At 45.0% G+C, this 22,393-nt stretch overlaps 1 protein-coding gene across 1 annotated transcript in view; it reads left to right on the forward strand.

The window, feature by feature from the left end:
* Positions 1–22,393, forward strand: part of LOC106589707 (inactive heparanase-2) — a 330,244-nt gene that overhangs the window by 256,836 nt on the left and 51,015 nt on the right. The window contains exon 5 of the mRNA XM_045710127.2: positions 2,462–2,509. Coding sequence (XP_045566083.1) covers positions 2,462–2,509 — 48 coding nt within the window. The remainder of the gene's footprint in view (positions 1–2,461; positions 2,510–22,393) is intronic.

Below are 22,393 nucleotides of genomic sequence, written 5' to 3' on the forward strand. Positions count from 1 at the left end.
GGGGATTTGTTATATATTACATGGTGGATTTTTTCCACTGCGTAAAGATTGGATTTCTTAGACCAGCATTCTAGAGCAGAGGTTCCCAAACTTTTTAACTCTGCAGGGGTCAGCAACAGGCAGCCCGCTTTGGCCAAAACCGTTTTTAGTAAAAAGAAATTCAGGAATTCAGCAAAAAAATTATAATTTAGGAAAACTGTTCCCAAGTATTCCCACAAATTAAAAAAGGAGGAGATCATGTCTCAATATAATCAAGGTATGAAATTATTGTTATTTTGAAATATAGTCTATTTTAGGGTTTAGTTGATGAGTTTGATTTTCAGAAAGATTTTGGCAAAACGTTATGCTCTAGAACAGTGGTTCCCAAACTGTGGGGCGTGCAGGGGTTGGCAGGAGGGGCACAGGGGTTGGCAGGGGGCGTGCAGGGGTTGGCAGGGGGGGTGCAGGGGTTGGCAGGAGGGGCACAGGGGTTGGCAGGGGGGGCGTGCAGGGGTTGGCAGGAGGGGCACAGGGGTTGGCAGGGGGGGCGTGCAGGGGTTGGCAGGGGGCGTGCAGGGGTTGGCAGGGGGGGCACAGGGGTTGGCAGGAGGGGCACAGGGGTTGGCAGGGGGCGTGCAGGGGTTGGCAGGGGGGGTGCAGGGGTTGGCAGGGGGCGTGCAGGGGTTGGCAGGAGGGGCACAGGGGTTGGCAGGGGGGGCACAGGGGTTGGCAGGGGGCGTGCAGGGGTTGGCAGGAGGGGCACAGGGGTTGGCAGGGGGGGCACAGGTGTTGGCAGGGGGCGTGCAGGGGTTGGCAGGGGGCGTGCAGGGGTTGGCAGGGGGCGTGCAGGGGTTGGCAGGGGGGGCGTGTAGGGTTTGGCAGGGGGCGTGCAGGGGTTGGCAGGGGGCGTGCAGGGGTTGGCAGGGGGCGTGCAGGGGTTGGCAGGGGGGCGTGCAGGGGTTGGCAGGGGGCGTGCAGGGGTTGGCAGGGGGCGTGCAGGGGTTGGCAGGGGGGGCGTGCAGGGTGTGTGCAGGGGTTGGCAGGGGGGGCACAGGGGTTGGCAGGGGGGGCACAGGGGTTGTTGTGACCCCCGTGCCCTTCCTGCCAACCCTGCGTGCCCCACAGTTTGGGAACCACTGTTCTAGAGCATAGCTGTAGGATGATTATGCAATCAGAGCAGCTAAAATAGATCTGTTTGATGTAAATGTTTTGGCTAAATCTTTTCTGTAGAAACACATCAACATAGAGTATATAACAGTAATGTTAGCAATACTCTCACTATAGCATGTAACAGCTGAGATGATGGTTTCATTTAGAGAAAGTCTTGGAAGACCATTTCACACATTTGTGAATTAGTAGGAAGATACTGTAGGACAAAATATCCTGTGTGAAATGGTATTCCAAGACTTTCTGAAAATCAAACTCATCAGCTAAACCCAAAAATAGACTGTATTTCAAAATAACAATAATTTCATACCTTGATTACATTGAGACACGATCGCCTCAATTTTTTAATTTGTGGGAATACTTGGGAACAAATTTCCTAAATTAAACAATTTGTTTGCTGAATTCCTGAATGTCTTTTGACTAAAAATTGTTTAGTTTTTGCAGGAGGTCCAGGCAGGTCCTCCTCTACCTCCTCCTCTCCCTCCTCCTCTCCTTCCTCCTCTCCCTCCTCCTCTACCTCCTCCTCTCCCTCCTCCTTTCCCCCGGTTTTTCCTCTAGTCTGTCTTTGTCTCATGGTCAGGTGTGCGTGTGTCGTGTGTGTGTGTGTGTGTGTGTGTGTGTGTGTGTGTGTGTGTGTGTGTGTGTGTGTGTGTGTGTGTGTGTGTGTGTGTGTGTGTGTGTGTGTGTGTGTGTGTGTGTGTGTGTGTGTGTGTGTGTGTGTGTGTGTATGTCTGCCGCACATGTTTGTTTTGAAACAGAGGCTAAGTGAACGGAGATAACATCAGTGTCAGATAAAAGATGTAACCAAGACTAAATATCTTTAACTGGTGAGAGTTGTGCCTTTCTGACAAGCTGTTTAGATAGAAGGATCTAGACATGCCAGAAAGACTCTCAGACCCAAATAAGGAGAGTTTCAGGTTGAGACTAACAGGTCCACATGTCTTGTTTATGTTGTGGCTCCTTGGCTCAAACAGTTAGAAATACACGCACACACACAAACACACACAAACACACACACACACACACACACACACACACACACACACACACACACACACACACGCCACACACACACACACACACACACACACACACACACACACACACACACACACACACACACACACACACACACACACACACACACACACACACAGACAACCTGGTCAGGAGGCACATATATATGAGACTAATCAAAAGTCCTCGCTTTATAAAAATGCTTTTTATTTTTGTGTGTCATTCCAAAATGTTGTGCTTGTATTTCAGTGGTGTTTTAAACTGAATTAGCTGATCTCGCTTGTGTTTTCATTACCAGGTTCATGAAGAACGCTGGTTCTGTTGTGGACGCTGTAACGTGGCAACAGTAGGTATTTTACCCCTTTTTCTATCCTATATCTGCATACCTATATAACTTAGCTTCAAACACACATTCCCTATTTAATAATAACAACAATAATAATAATAACAATAATAATAATAATAACAACAACAATAACAATAATAATAATAATAACAAAAATAATCACAATACTAACAATAATAATAATAATAATAATAACAACAATGCTAATTATAATAATAACAACAATAATAATATTAATAATAATAACAACAATAACGATAACACAAATAATAATAATAACAGCAACAACAATAATAATAACAATAATAATAATAATAACAACAATAATAATAACAGTAATAATAATAACAAGAATAACAATAATAACAATTATAACAATCATAAAAACATATAATAATAACAATAATAATAGCAACAATAACAACAACAACAATAATAATAATAATAATAATAATAATAATAATTATAATTATGATTATTATTATAATAATAACAATAACAATAACAATCTGTCACGCCCTGACCTTAGATTGCCGTTTATTTTCTATTTTTTGGGTTAGGTCAGGGTGTGATGTGGGGTGGGCATTCTATGCCATTCTATGTTTTCTATTTCTTTGTGTTTAGCCGAGTATGGTTCCTAATCAGAGGCAGCTGTCTATCGTTGTCTCTGATTGGGAATCATACTTAGGCAGCCCTTTTTCCCTCCTTCAGTGTGGGATCTTGTTTTTGTACAGCTCAGTAAGCCTGCAGAACGTGATATTAACACTTACCACGCTGCACCTTGGTCTACTCCTTTTGATGATCGTTACACAATCATAATAATAATAACAATAATAATATTAATGATAATAACAACAAGAACAATAAATATAATAATAATAATAATAACAACATTAATAATAATAATAATAATACAAAAGTTGTCATTAAAACGTCTTAAGGAATTTAGAACTGAATAAAAAGGGATTCCAGTCAAGCTATTTTCAGGGTGGAATGTTTCAATGGCTTTTATAAAATACAAGCAATAGTGAGAACCAGCTGCTGAAAGAATGACATGGGGAGATCTCCCTCTCCTCGTCTCCTCCGTCTTCTCTCCTCCGTGACCCGGAAACCGATAAGAAAGAATGACATGGGGAGATCTCCCTCTCCTCGTCTCCTCCGTCTTCTCTCCTCCGTGACCCGGAAACCGATAAGAAAGAATGACATGGGGAGATCTCCCTCTCCTCGTCTCCTCCGTCTTCTCTCCTCCGTGACCCGGAAACCGATAAGTGGTCGAGTGGTCGAGGAGAGTGTCAATTAGTTAGTAGGCGAGTGTTCTCGCCTCCTTGATAGCCTCCTCGATAGCCTCCTCCCGCTTATGAAACACAGAAGTATCCTGGCTGAGTACAGAAGAGTTTTGAGATCTCCCACAGCATAACTAGCTACAATTAGGTTTTACTACATTACACATTTCATTTGGGATTCCACCCCTTTAAAATTAATTTGCATGATGACTCACAAGTGAAGAAGGAGAGTCTCATTGTCACGCCCTGGCCATAGAGAGGGTTTTATTCTCTGTTTTGGTTTGGCCAGGGTGTGACTAGGGTGGGCATTCTATGTCCTTTTTTCTATGTTTTGTATTTCTTTGTTTTGGCCTGGTATGGCTCTCAATCAGGGACAGCTGTACATCGTTGTCGCTGATTGGGAGCCATACTTAGGTAGCCTGTTTTCCTTTGGGTTTTGTGAGTGGTTTATTTCTGTTTAGTATTCTTCCCTGACAGAACTGTTTAGCTGTTGCACTTTGGTTTTTGATTCAGTGTTTATTTCAATAAATTTCATGATGAGCACTAACCACGCTGCGCCTTGGTCTACTCCCTGCAACGGCCGTTACAGAACCACCCACTAAAACAAGACCAAGCAGCGTGGATTGGAGCATCGAGGAGAAGGATGGACATGGGAGTCGGAACGTCGATTCTAGGAGGACAAGCTAAGGGAGCTACGGGAACCTGAGAGGCAGCCCCAGAATTTTTTTTGGGGGGGCCACACGGGGAGTTGGGGTAAGTCAGGCAATAGACCTGAGCCAACTCCTTGTGCTTATTATGGGGAGCGTTTGGCGTGGAGAGCACCGTGCTATGCGGAAGTGCGCACGGTCTCGCCCATCCGCACGCACAGTCCGGTGCGGTCGATACCAGCCCCCCGCAAGTGCCGTGCTAGAGTGGGCATCCAGCCAGGAAGGAGTATGCCTGCTCAGCACATCTGGCCACCAGTGCGTCTCCTAGGCCCAGGCTACCCTGCGCCTGCTCTACGCACGGCAGCCATCAGTCCTCAGCACAGCCCAGTTCGCCCTGTGCCAGCACTCCGCCCGTGCCGGGCTACAGTAACAACTCAGCCATGACGGGTTGTGCAGGCCGTGCGCTCCAGACCTCCAGTGCGTCTTCAAGACCCGGTCTATCCTGTGCCTGCTCCCAGAGCCAGGCCTCCTGCATGTCTCCCCAGTCTGGTAAGTCCTGTGCCTGCTCCCAGAGCCAGGCCTCCTGCATGTCTCCCCAATCTGGTGAGTCCTGTGCCTGCTCCCAGAGCCAGGTCTCCTGCAAGTCTCCCCAGCCTGGTGAGTCCTGTGCCTGCTCCCAGAGCCAGGCCTCCTGCATGTCTCCCCAGCCTGGTGAATCCTGTGCCTGCGCCCAGAGCCAGGCCTACTGTAAGTCCCACCAGTCCGGCGTCGCCAGAGTCGGCCCCCAGTCCGGGGTCAGCGGCGAGGGATCCCGTTCTAGAGGCGCCACCAAAGTGGGGTGAGCCAATGGTGGAGCGGGGTCTGCGTCCCGCCCCTGAGCCGCCACCGCGGATAGATGCCCACCCGGAACCTTCCCTAGAGGTTTAGGTTTTGCGGCTGGAGTCTGCACCTTTGGGGGGGGTACTGTCACGCCCTGGCCATAGAGAGGGTTTTATTCTCTATTTTGGTTAGGTCAGGGTGTGACTAGGGTGGGCATTCTATGTCCTTTTTTCTATGTTTTGTATTTCTTTGTTTTGGCCTGGTATGGCTCTCAATCAGGGACAGCTGTACTTCGTTGTCGCTGATTGGGAGCCATACTTAGGTAGCCTGTTTTCCTTTGGGTTTTGTGGGTGGTTTATTTCTGTTTAGTATTCTTACCTGACAGAACTGTTTAGCTGTTGCACTTTGGTTTTTGATTCAGTGTTTATTTCAATAAATTTCAGGATGAGCACTAACCACGCTGCGCCTTGGTCTACTCCCTGCAACGGCCGTTACACTCATTAAATACAAGCGCATTTGTTTCCACATTGCCTCTCCTCCCCTTCTCTCCTTGGTTATCTTTGAAAGTGAAGAGAGGATGGAGGACAGAGGAGTTGAGCAAACCAATCTCCCATGGTTTTGGATTGGTATTTCTCTCTCTCTCTCTCTCTCTCTCTCTCTCTCTCTCTCTCTCTGACTCTCTCTCTTTTGCGCTCTCTCGCTCAATTTCTCTCTCTCTGCGTTTCCTCTCTTCTCTGTCTTGTGATGTTGTTCTTGAAGTGGCTGAGTGTTGTGGTTTGTAATGAACATCTGTCGTTGACATTCTGAGAGAGCTAAAGAAATTACATTGCTGTCAGAATGAAGTCAAATAGTCTGTGCAGTAGTTTCAAAATAAGGGAATACCGCTGTTCCGTGCAAGGTATTCACATATTTATCTCATTATCACACACGCACGCACACACACACAAACACACACACACAGTCACACCACACTGCCAGAGCAAGGCCTCGTTAAGGCCAAGGTCAGGCTAGTTAAAGGAAGGAGAAGGTTTAGTACAACACCACCCACACTGGTAAAGACAAACCATATGCTTTCACACACACACACACACACACACAAACACACACACACCCTGCCAATTATCCTCTTTACACCACAGGATTAGGTTTCTGCCACTGAGCTAAAGACTTAATTTGTTCCTGCCAGACAGACTGCTTGACAGACTGACCTCTGTAAACCAACTTTAACCAATACAAGCCCTGAAAAGATGCCACTCTGAACAACAGTGTAATAGGCTTGCTTGATGGCAAAGACTTGAAGACTTGTTTTAGATGCTGAAGGGATTTTGTCTTGTGTTTCTCTAAAGAGAGAAAGTTACACCAATCCATCCATACCAGCAGTGCCTCCTATTAGATGGTGCATATTTGATACAGTTTACACATTGGAGTAATTTAGCATGTAACAGCATGCTACATGTAAAGAACACAAAACACGTGTTACACATGCTAAATCGTATCTGTGACCAGATAGTTCACCACGCCTGTTATCTTCCTCTATCTGGCTCTGTGGGGGAGCTCAGGTTAGAGGGTTAGAGAGATAACACTAATCATCCACGCCTCTTCACACACACACACACACACACACACACACACACACACACACACACACACACACACACACACACACACACACACACACACACACACACACACACACACACACACACACACACACACACACACCTATACAGACCTACCTTCCCAAATGTATGCTAACTTACGCCTCTCTACAGTACATGTTCAAAATTCTCTTTCTCCTGTACCTCCAGTACTGTTCTGTCTTCATCCTCATAGTGTGGTTGTGTTCTGTCTTCATCCTCATAGTGTGGTTGTGTTTTGTCTTTATCCTCATAGTGTGGTTGTGTTTTGTCTTTATCCTCATAGTGTGGTTGTGTTTTGTCTTTATCCTCATAGTGTGGTTGTGTTTTGTCTTTATCCTCATAGTGTGGTTGTGTTCTGTCTTCATCCTCATAGTGTGGTTGTGTTTTGTCTTTATCCTCATAGTGTGGTTGTGTTTTGTCTTTATCCTCATAGTGTGGTTGTGTTTTGTCTTCATCCTCATAGTGTGGTTGTGTTTTGTCTTCATCCTCATAGTGTGGTTGTGTTCTGTCTTCATCCTCATAGTGTGGTTGTGTTTTGTCTTTATCCTCATAGTGTGGTTGTGTTTTGTCTTCATCCTCATAGTGTGGTTGTGTTTTGTCTTTATCCTCATAGTGTGGTTGTGTTTTGTCTTCATCCTCATAGTGTGGTTGTGTTTTGTCTTTATCCTCATAGTGTGGTTGTGTTTTGTCTTTATCCTCATAGTGTGGTTGTGTTTTGTCTTTATCCTCATAGTGTGGTTGTGTTTTGTCTTTATCCTCATACTGTGGTTGTGTTTTGTCTTTATCCTCATAGTGTGGTTGTGTTTTGTCTTCATCCTCATAGTGTGGTTGTGTTTTGTCTTTATCCTCATAGTGTGGTTGTGTTTTGTCTTCATCCTCATAGTGTGGTTGTGTTTTGTCTTCATCCTCATAGTGTGGTTGTGTTTTGTCTTTATCCTCATAGTGTGGTTGTGTTTTGTCTTCATCCTCATAGTGTGGTTGTGTTTTGTCTTCATCCTCATAGTGTGGTTGTGTTTTGTCTTCATCCTCATAGTGTGGTTGTGTTTTGTCTTTATCCTCATAGTGTGGTTGTGTTTTGTCTTTATCCTCATAGTGTGGTTGTGTTTTGTCTTCATCCTCATAGTGTGGTTGTGTTCTGTCTTCATCCTCATAGTGTGTTTGTGTTCTGTCTGAATGGGAGTATTGCTCTATTAATAGGAGCATAAAGACTGTATAGAAGACTGGACACTCAGCGGGGGGACTGAGGTTATTTCCAGCTAAATGGAGAAAACAGAGAGAGCTGCGAGAGGAAAGAATGAGCAGGAGGGTGATGGAGATTAGTGTTGCTCTCCACACTTTATTCACTGTCTCGCTGGACTCGTAAATCCTGGGGGCCCATTTCCCTGAAGGGACACCTTTTATTCAGTGGTAGAGCTAAGATCCTCACAAGCACATGCCCGGCATGATCATACACACACACACACACACACACGAGCGCACCCTTTGTATCTTGTCTCCCGCTCTCTCTACTTCTTTCTCTCTCTCACTTGCCTCCTTTTCTGCCTCTTTGTTCTCCCTCCCTCCGTTCTTATCTTGTAACTTTCTTTCTCTTCTCTCTGACATCTTAAAACCTCAAATCTGGTATTTATCTACATCTCAACTATTCCTCTATGTAAACCATACTCTGCTCTACTGCTCTGAGACTGGCACGTCAGAGAGAGAACCAGTGTACAGGGGAGACAGAGAGGGGGGAGAGGGGGGAGAGAACGAGAGAGAGAGGGGGGGAGAGGGGGGGAGAGAGGAAACATGGACATACCGTTAGGAGACATCCCAGCAGTAACCAGAATTGTTTAACTATTTTTTTGAATATATTAATGGTAAAAGAATAAGCACACACAGGATGTTTAAGGAAATGTATTGATTGTTTTCTAAAACAATTCAACTGTACATCAACAAGACATGGTAAATCTGAGGTTCGGCTGTAAAGGGTATTTAGTGAGGATGAAACATGGCTGAAGAAAGGCCCAGAACCTGCATCTTTAAACTCTGATGTAAGTTCACCTTGAATAACCTTTCTAATCATTATATCCGCCGTTATAAACTGGGTAATTTGGGTCCTGGATACTGATAGGCTGAAACAGCATTCCAGCCCTGTGTATATCAGACAATATACCACGGGCATAAGGTAAAATGACTTGTTTATTGTTATATGTATGTTGGTAACCAGTTTATAATGGCAATTAGGGACCTCGAGGGTTTGTGGTATATGGCCAATATACCACTGCTAAGGGCTGTATCCAGGCACTCCGCTTTGAACTATGCATAAGAACAGCCCTTAGGCATGGTGTATTTGCCAATATACCACACCTCATCGGGGGGTTATTGCTTAATTTTTATTTAACCTTTATTTAACTTGGCAAATCAGTTTGGAACAAATTCTTATTTTCAATGACAGCCTAGGAACAGTGGGTTAACTGCCTTGTTCAGGGGCAGAACGACAGATTTTTACCTTGACAGCTCAGGGATTCGATCTAGCAACCTTTCGGTAACTGGCCCAACGCTCTAACCGCCCCTCTCTGCCGCCTCTTAATTATAGCCATGTCATGGGTTGGGTGGCATCCCCGGGAACCTCTCAAACATTCCTGAGATTTTTAAGAAGGTGCCATTTTTACTTTCTCACCATGTGAGTACTAACATTGTGAGAATGTAGTGGAAACCAGAAATGGTTTAGCTGGGAAGTTAGTTCAGTGTTAGATAGCATTCTTTTTTTCAAGGCTCAAACAGTATCTGTAAATACAGTATATTGTGGATGAATTAATAAAGCGTTACAAAAATGTCAGAGTTACTGCCAATGTCCGCTACACTCTTAGAAAAAAGGGTTCCAGGAGGGTTCTTCGCTTGTCCCCATAGATGCGTTAAAGAGGTAAATGGAATGCAGACCGTTGGGACGCCAGATTGGCTCACATCAAGTCATTCCGTTCCTAGAGCGGAAATTCTCCTTTAGGTTCCTAGTCTTTTGTCACAGATCACATTTATTTTGGGAGATTGCAAAATATGTCATTTTCATTCAAGACAGGAGAAATATATTGTTTCAGTTGATAAAACATGTTTTGTTTAGTTACATTTTTCTCAACTTGTTTCTATAACTTTCTAGCAAGTCTTACAAAGCAGCTAGCTAAAAGCTAGGCTATACCGTAGCTAGCGACCTCCACCTAATAATTATCATCAAAACAAACGTCATTACCATCACAATGAACTAAAACGGGAGCTAACTATCATGAAGAATAACTTTTAACATGCTATTAAAATAATACTCAGTTAAACGAATGGATCATTGTTTCCAAGTTGCTAGCTATCCTATAAATCCATCGTTGAAAACCACATATTTTTATAATAATGGTTTGGTAACTTCCTTTTCTTCAACGGACTCTGGCCAGATTGAAGAAGACGCAGAGTTTGGAAAAATTCAAAGTATGTGGCGAACGTCTCGCAATGGAGCCTTCAACCACAAGGGGGCATTGTGTTTCCCTTTCGTTGTGGACGGTCCCCATTCAAATAACATTTGATTAGATTTGATGTTTTATTTGATCCGGCGCAACGTAACGGAGTGCTTATGGTTAATGTGATGTGGCCACCAGGTTTGCACACATCTCAGGAGGGATTTTGTCCCATCCCTCTTTGCAGATCTTCTCCAAGTTATTAAGGTTTCGAGGCTGACGTTTGGCAACTCGAACCTTCAGCTCCCTCCACAGATTTTCTATGGGATTAAGGTCTGGAGACTGGCTAGGCCACTCCAGGACCTTAATGTGCTTCTTCTTGAGCCACTCCTTTGTTGCCTTGGCCGTGTGTTTTGGGTCATTGCCATGCTGGAATACCCATCCACGACCCATTTTCTATGCACTGGCTGAAGGAAGGAGGTTCTCACCCAAGATTTGATGGTACATGGCCCCTTTCCCTTTGATGCGGTGAAGTTGTCCTGTCCCCTTAGCAGAAAAACACCCCCAAAGCATAATGTTTCCACCTCCATGTTTGACAGTGGGGATGGTGTTCTTGGGGTCATAGGCAGCATTCCTCCTCCTCCAAACACGGCGAGTTGAGTTGATGCCAAAGTGCTCCATTTTGGTCTCATCTGACCACAACACTTTTTCCCAGTTGTCCTCTGAATCATTCAGATGTTCATTGGCAAACTTCAGACGTGCATGTATATGTGCTTTCTTGAGCAGGGGGACCTTGCGGGCGCTGCAGGATTTCAGTCCTTCACGGTGTAGTGTGTTACCAATTGTTTTCTTGGTGACTATGGTCCCAGCTGCCTTGAGATCATTGACAAGATCCTCCTGTGTAGTTCTGGGCTTATTCCTCACCGTTCTCATGATCATTGCAACTCCACGAGGTGAGATCTTGCATGGAGCCCCAGGCCGAGGGAGATTGACAGTTCTTTTGTGTTTCTTCCATTTGCGAATAATTGCACCAACTGTTGTTACCTTCTCACCAAGCTGCTTGCCGATGGTCTTGTAGCCCATTCCAGCCTTGTGTAGGTCTACAATCTTGTCCCTGACATCCTTGGAGAGCTCTTTGGTCTTAGCCATGGTGGAGAGTTTGGAATCTGATTGATTGATTGCTTCTGTGGACAGGTATCTTTTATACAGGTAACAAGCTGAGATTAGGATGTAACGGGTGTCGTAATGATTGGACCAAGGTGCAGCGGGAATGTGTATACTCATCTTCTTTAATTGGTAAAACGAAGGAAAAACAAACACAGCAAACGACACTAAACAAGGAGACAACTACCCACAAATCCCATGACAAAAACACCCCTCTTAAATAAGACCTTCAATTAGAAGCAATGAGGAGCAGCTGCTTCCAATTGAAGGTCAACCCCATCAACTAAACATAGAAAGACTAGAACATAGAACATAGAAATATACTAACATAGAACATTAACCAAAACCCCAAAACCCAACTCTAAACAAACACCCCTCTACATAAACACATAGCCCATCAAACCCCGAACCACATAAAACAAACACCCCCTGCCACGTCCTGACCAAACTCCAAAAACAAATAACCCCTTTACTGGTCAGAACGTGACAGATGCCCGTCGCTGGAGACCTCGGGCTGAAGGGCGACTCTGGCTGCGCCGATTCTGGACTGTAGGGCGACTCTCACTGCGCGATTTCGGACTGTAGGCCGTCTCACTCGCTTCTGGACTGTGGGCCGTCTCTCTCCGCTCCGGACTGTGGGCCATCTCTCTCCGCTCCGGACTGTGGGCCATCTCTCTCGGCTCCGGACTGTGGGCCGTGTCTCTCGGCTCCGGACTGTGGGCCGTCTCCCTCGGCTCCGGACTGTGGGCCGTCTCTCTCGGCTCCGGACTGTGGGCCGTCTCTCTCGGCTCCGGACTGTGGGCCGTCTCTCTCGGCTCTGGACTGTGGGCCATCTCTCTCGGTTCCGGACTGTGGGCCGTCTCTCTCGGTTCCGGACTGTGGGCCGTCTCTGCTGGCTCCGGACTGTGTGCCGTCTCTGCTGGCTCCGGAATATGGGCCGTCTCTCTACGGGGCACTGTCGCCGGAAGCTCTGGATGAGGCACTGTCGCCGGACACTCTGGACGAGGCACTGTCGCCGGACACTCTGGACGAGGCACTGTTGCCGGACACTCTGGATGAGGCACTGTTGCCGGAAGCTCTGGACGGGGACTGCGCACTGAAGGCCTGATGCGTGGGACTGGATTAGGAGGTGCCAGCCTAGGGACATGCACCACAGGGCTAGTGCGAGAAGCAGGAGCAGGACGAGCTGGACTGTGCTGACACACTGGAGGCCTGGTGCGTGGGGCTGGTAGTGGAGGTACCAGACTGGAGACACGCACTCCAAGGCTAGTGCGAAGAGCGGGAACAGGACGTACTAGACTGGGCTGACGCACTGGAGGCCTGGTGCGTGGTGCTGGCTTTAGAGGCACCAGCCTAGAGATACGCACCTCAGGGCTAGTACGAGGAGCAGGAACTGGATACACCGGGCCATGGGTAAGCACTGGATGTCTGGAGCGCATCTCCTGCACAACCCGTCCTGGCTGGATGGTAATTGCAGCCCTGCACGAGCGGAGTGCTGGCACAGGGCGAATTGGGCTGTGCAGAGGCCTGATGGTTGCCATGCGTAGAGCAGGTGTAGGGTAGCCTGGGCCTAGGAGGCGCACCAGTGGCCAGATGCGCTGCGCAGGCATCCTCCTCCCAGGTTGGATGCCCACTCTAGCACGGCACTTGCGAGGGGCTGGGATCGCTCGCACCGGCCTGTGCGTGCGCATGGGCGAGAACGTGCGCACTTCCGCATACTCCGGCGCTCTCCACTCCATACTCTCCCCATAATAAATTATTGGGGCTGCCTCTCCGGCTTCCTTGCCAGCCGTGTTCCCCCTGTAGCGTTCCCGGTCCTCTTCAGCCTCTCGTATCTCCGCTCTCCTGGCTGCCTCCACCTGTTCCGGTGGACGACGGTGTTCACCAGCCTGATGCCATGGTCCAGCCCCGTCTAGAATTTCCTCCCATGTCCACGACTCCCTGTAGTCCACCTGCTGCTCCTTCCTCCGCTGCTTGGTCTTTTGTTGGTGGGTAGTTCTGTAACGGGTGTCGTAATGATTGGACCAAGATGCTGCGGGAACGTGTATACTCATCTTCTTTAATTGGTAAAAAGAAGGAAAAAACTAACGAAACACGTATACAAACACAACGAACGACACTAACAGTCCTGTCATGTGCTCAGACACTAAACAAGGAGACAACTACCCACAAATCCCATGACAAAAACACCCCTCTTAAATAAGACCTTCAATTAGAAGCAATGAGGAGCAGCTGCTTCCAATTGAAGGTCAACCCCATCAACTAAACATAGAAATAGAAAGACTAGAACATAGAAATATACTAACATAGAACATTAACCAAAACCCCGGAACACTCTAAACAAACACCCCTCTACATAAACACATAGCCCAACAAACCCTGAAACACATAAAACAAACACCCCCTGCCACGTCCGAACCAAACTCCAATAACAAATAACCCCTTTACTGGACAGAACGTGACATAGGAGCACTCCCTTTAAGAGTGTGTTCCTAATCTCAGCTCATTACCTGTATAAAAGACACCTGGGAGCCAGAAATCTTTCTGATTGAGAGGGGTCAAATACTTATTTCCCTCATTAAAATGCAAATCAATTTATAACATTTTTGACATGTGTTTTTCTGGATTTTTTGGTTGTTATTCTGTCTCTCACTGTTCAAATAAACCTACCATTAAAATTATAGACTGATCATTTCTTTGTCAGTGGGCAAATGTACAAAATCAGCAGGGGATCAAATACTTTTTTCCCTCACTGAAGACAAGTGTCTAGCTGACTGCTACAGCCTGAACAGAGATGAGATGATGACTTTAAGGAATGAAAAAAAGTCAAACAAAGTCATATACACAACTGAAATGTTTTATTATTTCATAGTAATTTCCTGTTTTTCTATTGTCTACCCAATGTGGACCTGACATAATGGAATATTTGTTTTACAATTTCATGTTTATTATTTTGGGCTTTGGAATTTCCTTTAAAATAATTGTAATTTCATTATTTCATAATGCATATAATGTTGTTTTTTTTATAAATGAAAAAAAGCGATGATTTTTAAATAATCAGACCAAAACCGAACAGACTTCAAGAAGCACTAATCGCTCAGCACTATAGCGAATGAAAGTTATGTGAGCACCATTTCAGTTGACAGCAAGTCATGTGAAAATATTTATTTCAGAAAAAGACGACCAGCCCACCTGTCGCGAGATGAGTCTCAGCTAAACAGTGTCTATACAAGCTGTTGATGTTGAGGATTGACATTTATCTGACTTTTGCCATTTGATAATTCCGGTGAAACTGTCGGATTCCAGACGTCATTAATATTTGGACATGCACATTCGCATGCCCGTTCCATGATCTCACCATCACGGTTGACAACTCCATTGTGTCCTCCTCCCAGAGTGCTAAGAACCTTGGCGTGACCCTGGACAACACTCTGTCATTCTCCACTAACATCAAGGCGGTGACCCGATCCTGTAGGTTCATGCTCTACAACATTCGCAGAGTACGACCCTGCCTCACACAGGAAGCGGCGCAGGTCCTAATCCAGGCACTTGTCATCTCCCGTCTGGATTACTGCAACTCGCTGTTGGCTGGGCTCCCTGCCTGTGCCATTAAACCCCTACAACTCATCCAGAACGCCGCAGCCCGTCTGGTGTTCAACCTTCCCAAGTTCTCTCACGTCACCCCACTCCTCCGCTCTCTCCACTGGCTTCCAGTTGAAGCTCGCATCCGCTACAAGACCATGGTGCTTGCCTACGGAGCCGTGAGGGGAACGGCACCTCCGTACCTTCAGGCTCTGATCAGTCCCTACACCCAAACGAGGGCACTGCGCTCATCCACCGCTGACCTGCTGGCCCCCCTACCTCTGAGGAAGCACAGTTCCCGCTCAGCCCAGTCAAAACTGTTCGCTGCTCTGGCACCCCTATGGTGGAACAAGCTCCCTCACGACGCCAGGACAGCGGAGTCAATCACCACCTTCCGGAGACACCTGAAACCCCACCTCTTTAAGGAATACCTAGGATAGGATAAAGTAATCCTTCTAATCCCCCCCCCCCCCTAAAAGATTTAGATGCACTATTGTAAAGTGGTTGTTCCACTGGATATCATAAGGTGAATGCACCAATTTGTAAGTCGCTCTGGATAAGAGCGTCTGCTAAATGACTTAAATGTTAAATGTTAAATAGCTCTCTCTGTTATCATCTCAGCTAGCTAGGTATCAAATCATTATCTAAACTGCACAGATACAGTTGAAGTCAAAAGTTTACATACACTTAGGTTGGGGTCATTAAAACTTGTTTTACAACCACTCCACAAATGTATTGTTAACAAACTATAGTTTTGGCAAGTTGGTTAGGATATCTACTTTGTGCATGTCACAAGTCATTTTTCCAACAATTGTTTACAGACAGGTTATTTCACGTATAATTCACTGTATCACAATTCCAGTGGGTCAGAAGTTTACATACACTAAGTTGACTGTGCCTTTAAACAGCTTGGAAAATTCCAGAAAATAATGTTATGGCTTTAGAAGCTTCTGATAGGCTAATTGACAAAATTTGAGTCAATTGGAGGTGTACCTGTGGATGTATTTCAAGGCCTACCTTCAAACTCAGCGCCTCTTTGCTTGACATCATGGGAAAATCAAAAGAAATCGGCCAAGACCTAAGAAAAAAATTGTAGACTTCCACAAGTCTGGTTCATCCTTGGGAGAAATTTCCAAACGCCAGAAGGTGCCACGTTCATCTGTACAAACAATAGTACGCAAGAATAAACACCATGGGACCACGCAGCCGTCATACCGCTCAGGAAGGAGATGGGTTCTGTCTCCTAGAGATGAACGTACTTTGGTGCAAAAAGTGCAAATTAATCCCAGAACAACAGCAAAGGACCTTGTGAAGATGCTGGAGGAAACAGGTACAAAAGTATCTATATCCACAGTAAAACAAGTCCTATATCGACATAACCTGAAAGGTCGTTCAGCAAGGAAGAAGCCACTGCTCCAAAACCGCCATAAAAAAGCCAGACTACGGTTTGCAACTGCACATGAGGACAAAGATTGTACTTTTTGGAGAAATGTCCTCTGGTCTGATAAAACAAAAATATAACTGTTTTGTCATAATGACCATCGTTATGTTTGGAGGAAAAAGGGGAAGGCTTGCAAGCCAAAGAACACCATCCCAACCATGAAGCACGGCGGTGGCAGCATCATGTTGTGGGGGTGCTTTGCTGCAGGAGGGACTGGTGCACTTCACAAAATAGATGGCATCATGAGGATGGAAAATGATGTGGATATATTGAAACAACATCTCAAAGACATCAGTCAGGAAGTTAAAGCTTGGTCGCAAATGAGCCTTCCAAATGGACAATGACCCCAAGCATACTTCCAAAGTTGTGGCAAAAACGCTTATGGACAACATAGTCAAGGTATTGCAGTGGCCATCACAAAGCCCTGACCTCAATCCCATAGAAAATTTGTGGGCAGAACTGAAAAAGCGCGTGTGAGCAAGGAGGCCTACAAACCTGACTCAGTTACACCAGCTCTGTCAGGAGGAATGGGCCAAAATTCACCCAACTTATTGTGGGAGGCTACCTGAAATGTTTGACCCAAGTTAAACAATTTAAAGGCAATGCTACCAAATACTAATTGAGTGTATGTAAACTTCTGACCCACTGGGAATGTGATGAAAGAAATAAAAGCTGAAATAAATAATTATCTCTACTATTATTCTCACAATTCACATTCTTAAAATGAAGTGACGATTCTAACTGACCTAAGACAGGGAATTTTTACTAGGATTAAATGTCAGGAATTGTGAAAAACTGAGTTGAAATGTATTTGGCTAAGGTGTATGTAAACTTCTGACTTCAACGGTATATGTTAATGCATTATCTAAACTGCACAGATTTATATTAATTCATTATCTCAACTGCACATCTATACATGAATTCATTATCTAAACTGCACAGCAATATATTAATGCATTATCTAAACTGCACAGCAATATATTAATGCATTATCTAAACTGCACATCTATACATTAATGCATTATCTAAACTGCACAGCTATACATTAATTCATTATCTAAACTGCACAGCAATATATTAATTCATTATCTAAACTGCACAGCTATACATTAATACATTATCTAAACTGCACAGCTATACATTAATGCATTATCTAAACTGCACAGCTATACATTCATTCATTATCTGAACTGCACAGCTATATATTAATGCATTATCTAAACTGCACCGCTATATATTAATGCATTATCTAAACTGCACAGCTATATATTAATGCATTATCTAAACTGCACCGCTATACATTAATGCATTATCTAAACTGCATCCGTGAATCCACCATAGAAATAGAAAGAATATAAGCTCCAGTAATATGGAGCCTAAATATTAAAGCAATGGGTCAGTTTGTTTTGCATGGCCCGGTGCCCCGGGTGGGTGGAGATTTCTCTTTAGATCAATGGAATGGTCAAATATGAGCAAACCCTGCACACCCGGGGAACCGGGCCATGCAGTTTGCATAAAAGGTTAGTGGTCAAAACCATTCATCTTGTGGCGACAGGGGGAGCAGGTTTCTAAAATGCAATCACATCAGGTAATTTTACTATTTATAAAATGGCCATATATAATTTTAATGCAGACTAGCTAAAAAAATAATCAAGATTTGACAAATTATCCAATGGATTATGATCATTTGCTGGTAAATAAAAGAGCCGGTGCAAAAACATTAGTTTACACCCCCTATTTTTATTTGCTCCATGTCTCAGGCAGCCAACTGTAGGCAGCCAACTGTAGGCAGCCAACTGTAGGCAGCCATGTGTAGGCAGCCATGTGTAGGCAGCCATGTGTAGGCAGCCAACTGTAGCCATGTGTAGGTAGCCAACTGTAGGCAGCCATGTGTAGGCAGCCAACTGTAGGCATGTGTAGGCAGCCATGTGTAGGCAGCCATGTGTAGGCAGCCAACTGTAGGCATGTGTAGGCAGCCATGTGTAGGCAGCCATGTGTAGGCAGCCATGTGTAGGCAGCCAACTGTAGGCAGCCAACTGTAGGCAGCCAACTGTAGGCAGCCATGTGTAGGCAGCCATGTGTAGGCAGCCATGTGTAGGCAGCCATGTGTAGGCAGCCAAGTGTAGGCAGCCATGTGTAGGCAGCCAAGTGTAGGCAGCCAAGTGTAGGCAGCCATGTGTAGGCAGCCAAGTGTAGGCAGCCATGTGTAGGCAGCCAAGTGTAGGCAGCCAAGTGTAGGCAGCCGTGTGTAGGCAGCCGTGTGTAGGCAGCCGTGTGTAGGCAGCCGTGTGTAGGCAGCCGTGTGTAGGCAGCCGTGTGTAGGCAGCCATGTGTAGGCTTTGGCAAAAAACTGTAGCCAGAGACGGAAGAGGAAGCGCGACACTCCATTCGTTGATTTTTTTCTGGTTCAATGTAAGTCGTTGAACTAACTAGAACAGACCCAGCTGCAATTGCATTGGTGTCCAAAAAAATGTTTCCTCTTCTGCTTTTGTCATTCGTTTTCGGCCTGAGTGAACTATCTTCCTTTATCCACCATCTTTGCTGTAACCAAAAATGATCTATTATGTTGCTCAGCTCAGTAACGACTCGTGAACTTTGCAGGTGTTGCTGATTAATACCATTCAAATCAAACCCTGAAATGAAACAGGGGGGAAACTATATCCATAATTTCATAGGAAAAGACACGTCATTGGCACGAATTCGTACAAAGCGGGCAGTTTGGTTTTGTCACTTCAAGCCCAAATATATCATACTTGACAAAAATGTTGACTTATTATAAACTGGGTGGTTCGAGCCCTGAATGCTGATTGGCTGTCAGCTGTGGTATATTAGACTGTATAGCATTGGTATGACAAAACATTCATTTTTACTGCTCTAATTACGTTGGTAACCAGTTTATAATAGCAATAAGGCACCTCGGGGGTTTGTGGTATATGGCCAATATACCATGGCTAAAGGCTGTGACCAGGGACTCCGCATTGCGTCGTGCATAAGAACAGCCCTTAGCCGTGGTATTGGCCATATACCACACCTCCTCTGGCCGTATTGCTTAATTGACTTACATCGTTGTGCTGAATCATGGGTAAGCTCTGGCCATTATTTTTCAGCTCAAAAAAGTGGATTTCTACTGGTGTCGGCATTTAAATGTTATGCTGCACAAATATTTGTTTGTGGTGTTTGATGTCTTGCTGGGTTATTGTCTTGCTGGAAGAGATTGACTTGCAGCCAAGTTTCAGCCTCCTGACAGAGGCAACCAGGTTTTGTGCTAAAGGGTTGTGGTACTGAGTAAAGTTCATTATGCCTTTGACCTTAATAAGGGCCCCAGGACCAGTGGAAGCGAAATAGCCCAATAACATCAAAGATCCACCACCATATTTTACAGTAAGTATGGGGTTCTTTATTTTATTCTATTTTTTTATTTCACTTTTGTTTATTCAGGGGAGCCCAATTGAGACCAGGGTCTCATTCTCAATGGTGACCCGAGAACAAATAATTCACAAATCAACATGATGATTAAATAAAACAGCAACAACAAAAAAATATGCAAAATACAACAGATAGACTGTACATTTCAACATCACCCAAAAATATTTCAATTAACTAAAACACCCGCAAACCTCAGTGAATTCATTAATTATCAGCGTTCTAAACTGCCCTATTGATACCAAGAATTCAACATGTAAAATCAAATCAAATGTTATTTGTCACATTCGCCGAATACAACACCTTACAGTGAAATGCTTGCCTACAAGCCCTTAAGCAATAATGCAGTTTTAAGAAAAATACCTAAAGACAAATAAGACATAAAAGTAACAAATAATTAAAGAGCAGCAGTAAAATAACAATAGCGAGGCTATACACAGGGGGAATCGGTACAGAGTCAATGTGCGGGGGCACCGGTTAGTCAAGGTAATTGAGGTAATATAGTAGGTAGAGTTATAAAAGTGACTATACATAGATAATAACAGAGGGTAGCAGCAGTGTAAAAGAGTGGGGGGAGGGGGCAAATAGTCTGGGTAGCCATTTGATTAGATGTTCAGTAGTCTTATGGCTTGGGGGTAGAAACTGTTCAGAAGCCTTTTGGACCTAGACTTGGCGCTCCGGTACCGCTTGCCGTGTGGTAGCAGAGAGAACAGTCTATGACTAGGGTGGCTGGAGTCTTTGACAATTTTTTGGGCCTTCCTCTGACACCGCCTGGTATAGAGGTCCTGGATGGCAGGAAGCTTGGCCCCAGTGATGTACTGGGCCGTACGCACCATCCTCTGTAGTTGCCATACCAGGCGGTGATGCAATCAGTCAGGATGCTCTCGATGGTGCAGCTGTAGAACCTTTTGAGGATCTGAGGACCTATGCCAAATATTTTCAGTCTCCTGAGTGGGAATAGGTTTTGTCATGCCCTCTTCACGACTGTCTTGGTGTGCTTGGACCATGTTAGTTTGTTGGTGATGTGGACACCAAGGAACTTGAAGCTCTCAACCTGCTCCACTACAGCCCTGTCGATGAGAATGGGGGCATCCTCGGTCCTCCTCGGTCCTCCAATCATCTCCTTAGTCTTGATCACGTTGAGGGAGAGGTTGTTGTCCTGGCACCACACCGTCAGGTCTCTGACCTCCTCCCTATATGCTGTCACCTCATCGTTGTTGGTGATCAGGCCTAGCACTGTTGTGTCATCAGCAAACTTAATGATGGTGTTGGAGTCGTGCCTGGCCATGCAGTCATGAGTGAACAGGGAGTACAGGAGGGGACTGAGCACGCACCCCTGAGGGGCCCTTGTGTTGAGGATCAGCATGGCGTAAGGAGGATTGTAAATTATTCCAAACATGGGGGGGCATTAAAACTAAAGGCTGATTTACCTAGGTTGGTAGAGACACGAGGAACCTTAAGAGTTAACCAACCCTGTAAGGTGGTTTGGTGCATAGTATTTTTATACTTTAACAGAAAAGTGAAATATGTTGGAAGCTTGTGAAGTGGAGATTTGTAAACAAAAATGTAGAAATTATGTGATCTAGGGGGATTTAGAGAGTTCCAGTCAACCTTCTGATAAAGGATCCAGTGATGAGTATTAAACCTGTCACCCGTGATAAAGCAAATCGCACTATGGTACACAGTATCCAAGTGTCACGCCCTGACCTGAGAGAGACGTGTTTGGTTTGGTTAGGACAGGGTGTGACATGGGGTGGGCATTCTATGTGTTGTATGTCTATGTTGTTTTTTCTTTGATTGGCCTAATATGGTTTCCAATCAGAGGCAGCTGTCTATCGTTGTCTCTGATTGAGAATCATACTTAGGCAGCCCTTTTTCCCTCATTCTGTGTGGGATCTTGTCTTTGTTTGGTTGCATGTATTTTTACACTACGAAGCTTTTCGTTCGTTGTGTTTATTGTTTTTTGCTGGTTCACCTTTAAAATAAAAGATGATGAACCCAACTCATGCTGCGCCTTGGTCTACCTTTAACGACGAACGTTACACCAAGGGTTTTAGAGAAGTGGCTGCTGCATTCTGATAAATGGTGTCAAGAGATGGCAGGACAGTTGCCTGTACAACCTGCTTCCTGCTGTTAATGGAGATGCATGATCTATTTCTATAAAATAACCCTACTTTACATCTCAGCTTCTTAGCTAGCTCATCCGTATGGTTTTCAAACATACATTTTTTGTCAGTCCATAAGCCCAGATATTTATAGGCGGGAACCTGCACAATGAAAACTGTCCAATGCATAAATGTGTAAACAACCTGAAATATTTATTCAAGAATTAGATAACAACATACATTTAGTTTTTCCAGCATTAAGTACCAATATTAAATCAACAAGGGCTTTCTGCAAGGCAGTACAATCAGATTGCAGCGCCAACATAGCCTGGTCAGCTGTAGGGGTATTAGCATACATAAAAGT

This window comes from Salmo salar, chromosome 28, assembly GCF_965601325.2.
Source record: "Salmo salar chromosome 28, fSalSal1, whole genome shotgun sequence".
NCBI lineage: Eukaryota > Metazoa > Chordata > Actinopteri > Salmoniformes > Salmonidae > Salmo > Salmo salar.